The sequence below is a fragment of the Salvelinus alpinus genome, chromosome 23, assembly GCF_045679555.1.
Source record: "Salvelinus alpinus chromosome 23, SLU_Salpinus.1, whole genome shotgun sequence".
Classification (NCBI taxonomy): Eukaryota; Metazoa; Chordata; class Actinopteri; order Salmoniformes; family Salmonidae; genus Salvelinus; species Salvelinus alpinus.
In genome coordinates this window covers 5,932,568-5,945,820 of record NC_092108.1, presented here as the reverse complement: position 1 = coordinate 5,945,820, position 13,253 = coordinate 5,932,568, and the positions used below count along the sequence as shown (strand labels likewise).

The 13,253-nt window shown below is 37.4% G+C and overlaps 1 protein-coding gene across 5 annotated transcripts in view; it reads right to left on the bottom strand.

Moving 5' to 3' along the window:
- Window positions 1-13,253, bottom strand: part of LOC139550114 (rho GTPase-activating protein 29-like) — a 111,242-nt gene that overhangs the window by 13,508 nt on the left and 84,481 nt on the right. For all 5 annotated transcript variants that reach the window (XM_071360750.1, XM_071360752.1, XM_071360751.1 and 2 more), the window contains 4 exons: window positions 3,124-3,312; window positions 1,185-1,322; window positions 708-1,039; window positions 121-253 (listed from right to left, as the gene is read on the bottom strand). In XM_071360750.1, the coding sequence (XP_071216851.1) occupies window positions 121-253; window positions 708-1,039; window positions 1,185-1,322; window positions 3,124-3,312 (792 nt within the window). The remainder of the gene's footprint in view (window positions 1-120; window positions 254-707; window positions 1,040-1,184; window positions 1,323-3,123; window positions 3,313-13,253) is intronic.

The window sequence follows — 13,253 nt, the reverse complement described above, 5'->3', positions numbered from 1 at the left end:
GTCTACAGGTACATACCTGTAGGAATTCACCTGGTAGGGTTAGGGTTAACAAGAACTCACCTGGTAGGGTTAGGGTTAACAGGAACTCACCTGGTAGGGTTAGGGTTAACAAGAACTCACCTGGTAGGGGTAGTCGACCAGAGAAGACAGGGAGACCTCTGCGTCAGTCTGTCGGGGTTTTACCAGCGTAGGGCCAAAGATAATGCCCAGATTACTGGCTGTCATCTTGTTCTCCTCTGCCTGCTCCGTCACCCTAGGGGAAGAGATAAATAACATAAACAATGGGGTGTGTGGGGGGGAGGTGGAGAGGGAGGTGAGGGGGTGGGATGTGTGGGGAGGAGGTGTGTGTGTGTGGGGGGGGAGGTGGAGAGGGAGGTGAGGGGGTGGGGTGTGTGGGGAGGAGGTGTGTGTGTGTGGGGGGGAGGTGGAGAGGGAGGTGAGGGGGTGGGGTGTGTGAGGGGGAGGTGGAGAGGGAGGTGAGGGGGTGGGGTGTGTGAGGGGGAGGTGGAGCGGGAGATGAGGCGGTGGGGGTGTGGGGGGGAGGTGGGGGGGAGGTGGAGAGGGAGGTGGGGGGGTGGGGTGTGTGTGTGTGTGTGTGTGTGTGTGTGTGTGTGTGTGTGTGTGTGTGTGTGTGTGTGTGTGTGTGTGTGCGTGTGTGTGTGTGTGCGTGTGTGCCTGCGTGCATGTGCTTCCACCCATCTCTTTACCTATGTAGGTGTGCAGTGAGGAAGCGTAGTGTCCTGTAGTGTGCAGGAGGAAGCTGTCGTAACAGGTCTCTAATCTTAAAGATGACTCTGTTGAGTTTGATACTGGGCTGTTTGGGCAGCTCTCCTCCTCCAGGTTGGCTGGTTGTCAGGGGAGGCTGCTCTCCTTCTACCCCAGGCTGGGTGCCTCCTGGTCGGGGTTGTTCTCCCCCTGGCCGCCCCTGGTCCTGGAGGGCTCTGGCTGCAGCCTTCTCTTCGATGATCACCCTCTGGCTCTCCTTGGCCAATCCGATGAAGTCATTATAGTAACGGTACAGGATCAGCGGCTCTGGTAACTACAGAAGATTTTAAAAAATCTATCAAGTAATCAATCAATATCTTTGGGAAATGTGTTGTACATTATTACATAAGAATGATCTAGCAGTGCTCTTGATCACCATTTGAATTGAGAAAAAAAACAGAAAGTGGACAGTGTCCCACCTGTCTCAGGTAGAGTTTGAGCACGTTGGCGATGTCGTGGGGTGAGAGGTCAGAGAGCTCTACCAGGTCTTTGCCGTTCTCAAACGCCTGACACAACTTCTCCACACGAGACTTAGCCCCGTTCACACGGTAGATTCCCTGGACAAAGAACACACAATACACCAGATCATCAACATCACAGCCCTGACATATACCCCCGGACAAACACAGCCCATTAGCTTCAATTATTGCACTAATGTATTGCACATTAGAGATTATGAGAATGGCTTTGAACTGAGATTATGAGAATGGCAAATCATTTAAATGGGAGTGTATATGAACAAGTTAAATCTCTTTTTACAGTTATAGCACCACAATCACCCACATTCCACGAGTAATGCCTGTTAACAGTTCCATTGGAATCCACTGTCCCACAGCCCAGCCAGTCAATTTATAAACTTCATCTCCCCCTGGGAGAAGAGTGTCAAGACAATATTTCCCCACACTACTAGCCTAGCATTTAGTTTGGTACAGCGGGGGTTAATATAAGCCTCACTGTGTGCCTATCTGACCTGTGCAACACGTTGCAGGTTTTTTGGCCACCGTGCCATGCATATAAAAGTGACAAGACTGACAGCTTCTATGAGCCAGGCGAATTCATTTATCAGCATCATTGTAATGGATATTTCTAAATAAATATCCAATAGAAAAGGTAAAACCAAACAAAACGCACATAGTTTGTTGTCATTTCTGCTGCTTGATGTGATCGTGTGTTAGCTTTAGTTGGCTAGCTAGCAGAGGAGAAGTAAAGTTGGCGATCCTTCATTAATATATTATTGACTTCACAAATCAGCTGGTTTGATGAAGTTCTTGTTGCCTATTTAAAAATGATTCATTAAATAGTTATTTATTGAAGTTCTTGTCTTTTGTAATGATTGAACCTCTGCTAGCTAGCTAGCTACATGCCAATGTTCTGTTTAGCATGGCAACATGAAATTAATAGAATGAACGACTGGGTAAAAACATCCCAAAATAATTAACGACCAGCCTGTTTGGTTAGCAACTTCAGAACTAACAAACAGCTTTTGCCTGTACTATATCGTCTGGTGGAAGGATGAAATAAAACAAATTTACTCATTAAAATAACGGTTAATCTTTTAGTCGGCAGCTATCACACGATAATCCCCGGGTTCTCGTATTGCTTAAGTATAAAATAAGTAATACCAATACTTAGCTATATTGTATGCTCCAAAAAAATACATCTTAATATTTTATACAATTACTCAGATATTCTGTTTTTGATATTTTGCTTCCACTGGTTCTGGGGCTCTTCTTAAGGTCAACGCCATCATGAACTTTACCAAGTACAAGGACATTTTTTGGGGGCCCAAAACCTGGTCGCTTCTGCCAGGAGGATGAAACGTGGCCGTAAGTGGCTCTTCCAGCAAGACGATAACCCCAAGCACACATCAACATGCACAAAGAAACGGTTAAATGACCACAAAAATCAACATTTTACAATGGCCATCTCAGTCTCTGGACTTGCACCCCATTGAAAACCTGTGGTTTGAATTGAAGAGGGCCAGTCCATAAGAACAGATGAAGGATATCAAGGATCTGTAAAGATTATGTTTTGGAGGAACGGGTCTAAAATCCCTCCCGACGTGTTCTCCAATCTCATAAAACATTTTAGAAAAAGAGTCAGTGTCGTTATCCTCGCAAGGGGAGGGTGCTGGAGTATTGAAAACAGGGGATCCAATCATTTCCACCCCTATCTCTTTCTCGAAGCAATTGTATTAGCATAAAATAATTAAACGTTTAAATGTTTTTTGAGCGTACAATACAGCTCAGTATCTTTATCAAGGGTGCCAATAATTATAGTGGCGACTGTATATATACACACATGTCACTTGTTATGGTTATACAATATGCCTCGGCTTTATAACAGTATTGTTTTTACCTTGAGGTTGAGTGCTCTGTTCTCTATCTCAGAGGTACACTTCCTGATGATGAAGGGGATCCCGTCTGGGCTGTTCTTAGCTGCCTGGGTAAAGTCTATCCCAAACAGATGTAGTCTTCCCTGCAGCTTCTTATGACCACACTGGATGGCCAGAGTCTCCAGACACTTCTTATGACACGCCAGGGAACACTGAGACAGGAGACAGAGAAACACACTTAGACTGGAGGATAGATATTAGACTGGAGGATAGATATTAGACTGGAGGATAGATATTAGACTGGAGGATAGATATTAGACTGGAGGATAGATATTAGACTGGAGGATAGGTATTAGACTGGAGGATAGATATTAGACTGGAGGATAGATATTAGACTGGAGGATAGGTATTAGACTGGAGGATAGATATTAGACTGGAGGATAGGTATTAGACTGGAGGATAGGTATTAGACTGGAGGATAGATATTAGACTGGAGGATAGATATTAGACTGGAGGATAGGTATTACATTTACATTTAAGTCATTTAGCAGACGCTCTTATCCAGAGCGACTTACAAATTGGAAAGTTCATACATATTCATCCTGGTCCCCCCGTGGGGAATGAACCCACAACACTGGCGTTGCAAGCACCATGCTCTACCAACTGAGCCACACGGGACCACGTATTAGACTGGAGGATAGATATTAGACTGGAGGATAGGTATTAGACTGGAGGATAGATATTAGACTGGAGGATAGGTATTAGACTGGAGGATAGATATTAGACTGGAGGATAGATATTAGACTGGAGGATAGGTATTAGACTGGAGGATAGATATTAGACTGGAGGATAGGTATTAGACTGGAGGATAGGTATTAGACTGGAGGATAGATATTAGACTGGAGGACAGATATTAGACTGGAGGATAGATATTAGACTGGAGGATAGGTATTACATTTACATTTAAGTCATTTAGCAGACGCTCTTATCCAGAGCGACTTACAAATTGGAAAGTTCATACATATTCATCCTGGTCCCCCCGTGGGGAATGAACCCACAACCCTGGCGTTGCAAGCACCATGCTCTACCAACTGAGCCACACGGGACCACGTATTAGACTGGAGGATAGATATTAGACTGGAGGATAGGTATTAGACTGGAGGATAGGTATTAGACTGGAGGATAGATATTAGACTGGAGGATAGGTATTAGACTGGAGGATAGGTATTAGACTGGAGGAAAGATATTATACTGGAGGATAGGTATTAGACTGGAGGATAGGTATTAGATTGGAGAATAGATATTAGACTGGAGGATAGATATTAGACTGGAGGATAGATATTAGACTGGAGGATAGATATTAGACTGGAGAATAGATATTAGACTGGAGGATAGATATTAGACTGGAGGATAGGTATTAGACTGGAGGATAGATTTTAGACTGGAGGATAGATATTAGACTGGAGGATAGATATTAGACTGGAGGATAGATATTAGACTGGAGGATAGATATTAGACTGGAGGATAGGTATTAGACTGGAGGATAGATATTAGACTGGAGGATAGGTATTAGACTGGAGGATAGGTATTAGACTGGAGGATAGGTATTAGACTGGAGGATAGATATTAGACTGGAGGATAGGTATTAGACTGGAGGATAGGTATTAGACTGGAGGATAGATATTATACTGGAGGATAGGTATTAGACTGGAGGATAGGTATTAGATTGGAGGATAGATATTAGATTGGAGAATAGATATTAGACTGGAGGATAGATATTAGACTGGAGGATAGATATTAGACTGGAGGATAGATATTAGATATGGAGGATAGATATTAGATATGGAGGATAGATATTAGATATGGAGGATAGATATTAGATATGGAGGATAGGTATTAGATATGGAGGATAGATATTAGATACGGAGGATAGATATTAGATTGGAGGATAGATATTAGATATGGAGGATAGATATTAGACTGGAGGATAGATATTAGATATGGAGGATAGATATTAGATATGGAGGATAGATATTAGATATGGAGGATAGATATTAGATATGGAGGATAGGTATTAGATATGGAGGATAGATATTAGATATGGAGGATAGATATTAGACTGGAGGATAGATATTAGATATGGAGGATAGATATTAGATATGGAGGATAGATATTAGATATGGAGGATAGATATTAGATATGGAGGATAGGTATTAGATATGGAGGATAGATATTAGATACGGAGGATAGATATTAGATTGGAGGATAGATATTAGATATGGAGGATAGATATTAGACTGGAGGATAGATATTAGATATGGAGGATAGATATTAGATATGGAGGATAGATATTAGATATGGAGGATAGATATTAGATATGGAGGATAGGTATTAGATATGGAGGATAGATATTAGATATGGAGGATAGATATTAGATATGGAGGATAGATATTAGACTGGAGGATAGATATTAGATATGGAGGATAGATATTAGATATGGAGGATAGGTATTAGATATGGAGGATAGATATTAGATATGGAGGATAGATATTAGATATGGAGGATAGGTATTAGACTGGAGGATAGATATTAGACTGGAGGATAGATATTAGATATGGAGGATAGATATTAGATATGGAGGATAGATATTAGACTGGAGGATAGATATTAGATATGGAGGATAGATATTAGATATGGAGGATAGATATTAGATATGGAGGATAGATATTAGATATGGAGGATAGGTATTAGATATGGAGGATAGATATTAGATATGGAGGATAGATATTAGACTGGAGGATAGATATTAGATATGGAGGATAGATATTAGATATGGAGGATAGATATTAGATATGGAGGATAGATATTAGATATGGAGGATAGGTATTAGATATGGAGGATAGATATTAGATACGGAGGATAGATATTAGATTGGAGGATAGATATTAGATATGGAGGATAGATATTAGACTGGAGGATAGATATTAGATATGGAGGATAGATATTAGATATGGAGGATAGATATTAGATATGGAGGATAGATATTAGATATGGAGGATAGGTATTAGATATGGAGGATAGATATTAGATATGGAGGATAGATATTAGATATGGAGGATAGATATTAGACTGGAGGATAGATATTAGATATGGAGGATAGATATTAGATATGGAGGATAGGTATTAGATATGGAGGATAGATATTAGATATGGAGGATAGATATTAGATATGGAGGATAGGTATTAGACTGGAGGATAGATATTAGACTGGAGGATAGATATTAGATATGGAGGATAGATATTAGATATGGAGGATAGATATTAGATATGGAGGATAGATATTAGATATGGAGGATAGGTATTAGACTGGAGGATAAATATTAGACTGGAGGATAGATATTAGATTGGAGGATAGATATTAGATATGGAGGATAGATATTAGACTGGAGGATAGATATTAGACTGGAGGATAGATATTAGACTGGAGGATAGATATTAGATTGGAGGATAGATATTAGATATGGAGGATAGATATTAGACTGGAGGATAGATATTAGACTGGAGGATAGATATTAGACTGGAGGATAGATATTAGACTGGAGGATAGATATTAGACATGGAGGATAGATATTAGACTGGAGGATAGATATTAGACTGGAGGATAGATATTAGACTGGAGGATAGATATTAGATGGGAGGATAGATATTAGATATGGAGGATAGATATTAGACTGGAGGATAGATATTAGACTGGAGGATAGATATTAGATTGGAGGATAGATATTAGACTGGAGGATAGATATTAGATTGGAGGATAGATATTAGATATGGAGGATAGATATTAGATATGGAGGATAGATATTAGACTGGAGGATAGATATTAGACTGGAGGATAGATATTAGATTGGAGGATAGATATTAGATTGGAGGATAGATATTAGATATGGAGGATAGATATTAGATATGGAGGATAGATATTAGATATGGAGGATAGATATTAGATTGGAGGATAGATATTAGATATGGAGGATAGATATTAGATATGGAGGATAGGTATTAGACTGGAGGATAGATATTAGACTGGAGGATAGATATTAGATTGGAGGATAGATATTAGACTGGAGGATAGATATTAGACTGGAGGATAGATATTAGATATGGAGGATAGATATTAGATTGGAGGATAGATATTAGATATGGAGGATAGATATTAGACTGGAGGATAGATATTAGATTGGAGGATAGATATTAGACTGGAGGATAGATATTAGATATGGATGATAGGTATTAGACTGGAGGATAGATATTAGACTGGAGGATAGATATTAGATATGGAGGATAGATATTAGATATGGAGGATAGATATTAGATATGGAGGATAGGTATTAGACTGGAGGATAGATATTAGACTGGAGGATAGATATTAGACTGGAGGATAGATATTAGATTGGAGGATAGATATTAGATGGGAGGATAGATATTAGACTGGAGGATAGATATTAGATTGGAGGATAGATATTAGACTGGAGGATAGATATTAGACTGGAGGATAGATATTAGATTGGAGGATAGATATTAGACTGGAGGATAGATATTAGACTGGAGGATAGATATTAGATTGGAGGATAGATATTAGATATGGAGGATAGATATTAGACTGGAGGATAGATATTAGATTGGAGGATAGATATTAGACTGGAGGATAGATATTAGATATGGATGATAGGTATTAGACTGGAGGATAGATATTAGACTGGAGGATAGATATTAGATATGGAGGATAGATATTAGATATGGAGGATAGATATTAGATATGGAGGATAGGTATTAGACTGGAGGATAGATATTAGACTGGAGGATAGATATTAGATTGGAGGATAGATATTAGATGGGAGGATAGATATTAGACTGGAGGATAGATATTAGATTGGAGGATAGATATTAGACTGGAGGATAGATATTAGACTGGAGGATAGATATTAGATTGGAGGATAGATATTAGACTGGAGGATAGATATTAGATATGGAGGATAGATATTAGATATGGAGGATAGATATTAGATTGGAGGATAGATATTAGATATGGAGGATAGATATTAGATATGGAGGATAGATATTAGATATGGAGGATAGATATTAGATATGGAGGATAGATATTAGACTGGAGGATAGATATTAGATTGGAGGATAGATATTAGATGGGAGGATAGATATTAGACTGGAGGATAGATATTAGATTGGAGGATAGATATTAGACTGGAGGATAGATATTAGACTGGAGGATAGATATTAGATTGGAGGATAGATATTAGACTGGAGGATAGATATTAGATATGGAGGATAGATATTAGATATGGAGGATAGATATTAGATATGGAGGATAGATATTAGATTGGAGGATAGATATTAGATATGGAGGATAGATATTAGATTGGAGGATAGATATTAGATATGGAGGATAGATATTAGATTGGAGGATAGATATTAGACTGGTGGATAGATATTAGACTGGAGGATAGATATTAGACTGGAGGATAGATATTAGACTGGAGGATAGATATTAGATGGGAAGATAGATATTAGATTGGAGGATAGATATTAGATTGGAGGATAGATATTAGACTGGAGGATAGATATTAGATATGGAGGATAGATATTAGATATGGAGGATAGATATTAGATATGGAGGATAGATATTAGACTGGAGGATAGATATTAGATTGGAGGATAGATATTAGATTGGAGGATAGATATTAGATGGGAGGATAGATATTAGATTGGAGGATAGATATTAGACTGGAGGATAGATATTAGACTGGAGGATAGATATTAGACTGGAGGATAGATATTAGATTGGAGGATAGATATTAGACTGGAGGATAGATATGGAGGATAGATATTAGATATGGAGGATAGATATTAGATATGGAGGATAGATATTAGATTGGAGGATAGATATTAGACTGGAGGATAGATATTAGACTGGAGGATAGATATTAGACTGGAGGATAGATATTAGACTGGAGGATAGATATTAGATGGGAAGATAGATATTAGATTGGAGGATAGATATTAGACTGGAGGATAGATATTAGACTGGAGGATAGATATTAGACTGGAGGATAGATATTAGATATGGAGGATAGATATTAGACTGGAGGATAGATATTAGATATGGAGGATAGATATTAGACTGGAGGATAGATATTAGATATGGAGGATAGATATTAGACTGGAGGATAGATATTAGACTGGAGGATAGATATTAGATGGGAAGATAGATATTAGACTGGAGGATAGATATTAGACTGGAGGATAGATATTAGACTGGAGGACAGATATTAGACTGGAGGATAGATATTAGACTGGAGGATAGGTATTAGATATGGAGGATAGATATTAGATTGGAGGATAGATATTAGACTGGAGGATAGATATTAGACTGGAGGATAGATATTAGACTGGAGGATAGATATTAGACTGGAGGATAGGTATTAGACTGGAGGATAGATATTAGACTGGAGGATAGGTATTAGACTGGAGGATAGGTATTAGACTGGAGGATAGATATTAGACTGGAGGATAGATATTAGACTGGAGGATAGGTATTAGACTGGAGGATAGATATTATACTGGAGGATAGGTATTAGACTGGAGGATAGGTATTAGATTGCAGGATAGATATTAGATTGGAGAATAGATATTAGACTGGAGGATAGATATTAGACTGGAGGATAGATATTAGACTGGAGGATAGATATTAGATATGGAGGATAGATATTAGATATGGAGGATAGATATTAGATATGGAGGATAGATATTAGATATGGAGGATAGATATTAGATATGGAGGATAGATATTAGATATGGAGGATAGGTATTAGATATGGAGGATAGATATTAGATATGGAGGATAGATATTAGATTGGAGGATAGATATTAGATATGGAGGATAGATATTAGACTGGAGGATAGATATTAGATATGGAGGATAGATATTAGATATGGAGGATAGATATTAGATATGGAGGATAGATATTAGATATGGAGGATAGGTATTAGATATGGAGGATAGATATTAGATATGGAGGATAGATATTAGATATGGAGGATAGATATTAGACTGGAGGATAGATATTAGATATGGAGGATAGATATTAGATATGGAGGATAGGTATTAGATATGGAGGATAGATATTAGATATGGAGGATAGATATTAGATATGGAGGATAGGTATTAGACTGGAGGATAGATATTAGACTGGAGGATAGATATTAGATATGGAGGATAGATATTAGACTGGAGGATAGATATTAGATTGGAGGATAGATATTAGACTGGAGGATAGATATTAGATATGGAGGATAGATATTAGATTGGAGGATAGATATTAGATATGGAGGATAGATATTAGATTGGAGGATAGATATTAGACTGGAGGATAGATATTAGATTGGAGGATAGATATTAGATGGGAGGATAGATATTAGACTGGAGGATAGATATTAGATTGGAGGATAGATATTAGACTGGAGGATAGATATTAGACTGGAGGATAGATATTAGATTGGAGGATAGATATTAGACTGGAGGATAGATATTAGATATGGAGGATAGATATTAGATTGGAGGATAGATATTAGATATGGAGGATAGATATTAGATTGGAGGATAGATATTAGATATGGAGGATAGATATTAGATTGGAGGATAGATATTAGACTGGAGGATAGATATTAGACTGGAGGATAGATATTAGACTGGAGGATAGATATTAGACTGGAGGATAGATATTAGATGGGAAGATAGATATTAGATTGGAGGATAGATATTAGATTGGAGGATAGATATTAGACTGGAGGATAGATATTAGATATGGAGGATAGATATTAGATATGGAGGATAGATATTAGATATGGAGGATAGATATTAGACTGGAGGATAGATATTAGATTGGAGGATAGATATTAGATTGGAGGATAGATATTAGATGGGAGGATAGATATTAGATGGGAGGATAGATATTAGACTGGAGGATAGATATTAGACTGGAGGATAGATATTAGATTGGAGGATAGATATTAGACTGGAGGATAGATATGGAGGATAGATATTAGATATGGAGGATAGATATTAGATATGGAGGATAGATATTAGATTGGAGGATAGATATTAGACTGGAGGATAGATATTAGACTGGAGGATAGATATTAGACTGGAGGATAGATATTAGACTGGAGGATAGATATTAGATGGGAAGATAGATATTAGATTGGAGGATAGATATTAGACTGGAGGATAGATATTAGACTGGAGGATAGATATTAGACTGGAGGATAGATATTAGATATGGAGGATAGATATTAGACTGGAGGATAGATATTAGACTGGAGGATAGATATTAGATATGGAGGATAGATATTAGACTGGAGGATAGATATTAGATATGGAGGATAGATATTAGACTGGAGGATAGATATTAGACTGGAGGATAGATATTAGACTGGAGGATAGATATTAGATGGGAAGATAGATATTAGACTGGAGGATAGATATTAGACTGGAGGATAGATATTAGACTGGAGGACAGATATTAGACTGGAGGATAGATATTAGACTGGAGGATAGGTATTAGATATGGAGGATAGATATTAGATTGGAGGATAGATATTAGACTGGAGGATAGATATTAGACTGGAGGATAGATATTAGACTGGAGGATAGATATTAGACTGGAGGATAGGTATTAGACTGGAGGATAGGTATTAGACTGGAGGATAGATATTAGACTGGAGGATAGATATTAGACTGGAGGATAGGTATTAGACTGGAGGATAGATATTATACTGGAGGATAGGTATTAGACTGGAGGATAGGTATTAGATTGGAGGATAGATATTAGATTGGAGAATAGATATTAGACTGGAGGATAGATATTAGACTGGAGGATAGATATTAGACTGGAGGATAGATATTAGATATGGAGGATAGATATTAGATATGGAGGATAGATATTAGATATGGAGGATAGATATTAGATATGGAGGATAGATATTAGATATGGATGATAGATATTAGATATGGAGGATAGGTATTAGATATGGAGGATAGATATTAGATATGGAGGATAGATATTAGATTGGAGGATAGATATTAGATATGGAGGATAGATATTAGACTGGAGGATAGATATTAGATATGGAGGATAGATATTAGATATGGAGGATAGATATTAGATATGGAGGATAGATATTAGATATGGAGGATAGGTATTAGATATGGAGGATAGATATTAGATATGGAGGATAGATATTAGATATGGAGGATAGATATTAGACTGGAGGATAGATATTAGATATGGAGGATAGATATTAGATATGGAGGATAGGTATTAGATATGGAGGATAGATATTAGATATGGAGGATAGATATTAGATATGGAGGATAGGTATTAGACTGGAGGATAGATATTAGACTGGAGGATAGATATTAGATATGGAGGATAGATATTAGACTGGAGGATAGATATTAGATTGGAGGATAGATATTAGACTGGAGGATAGATATTAGATATGGAGGATAGATATTAGATTGGAGGATAGATATTAGATATGGAGGATAGATATTAGATTGGAGGATAGATATTAGACTGGAGGATAGATATTAGATTGGAGGATAGATATTAGATGGGAGGATAGATATTAGACTGGAGGATAGATATTAGATTGGAGGATAGATATTAGACTGGAGGATAGATATTAGACTGGAGGATAGATATTAGATTGGAGGATAGATATTAGACTGGAGGATAGATATTAGATATGGAGGATAGATATTAGATTGGAGGATAGATATTAGATATGGAGGATAGATATTAGATTGGAGGATAGATATTAGACTGGAGGATAGATATTAGACTGGAGGATAGATATTAGACTGGAGGATAGATATTAGACTGGAGGATAGATATTAGATGGGAAGATAGATATTAGATTGGAGGATAGATATTAGATTGGAGGATATATATTAGACTGGAGGATAGATATTAGACTGGAGGATAGATATTAGACTGGAGGATAGATATTAGATATGGAGGATAGATATTAGACTGGAGGATAGATATTAGATATGGAGGATAGATATTAGACTGGA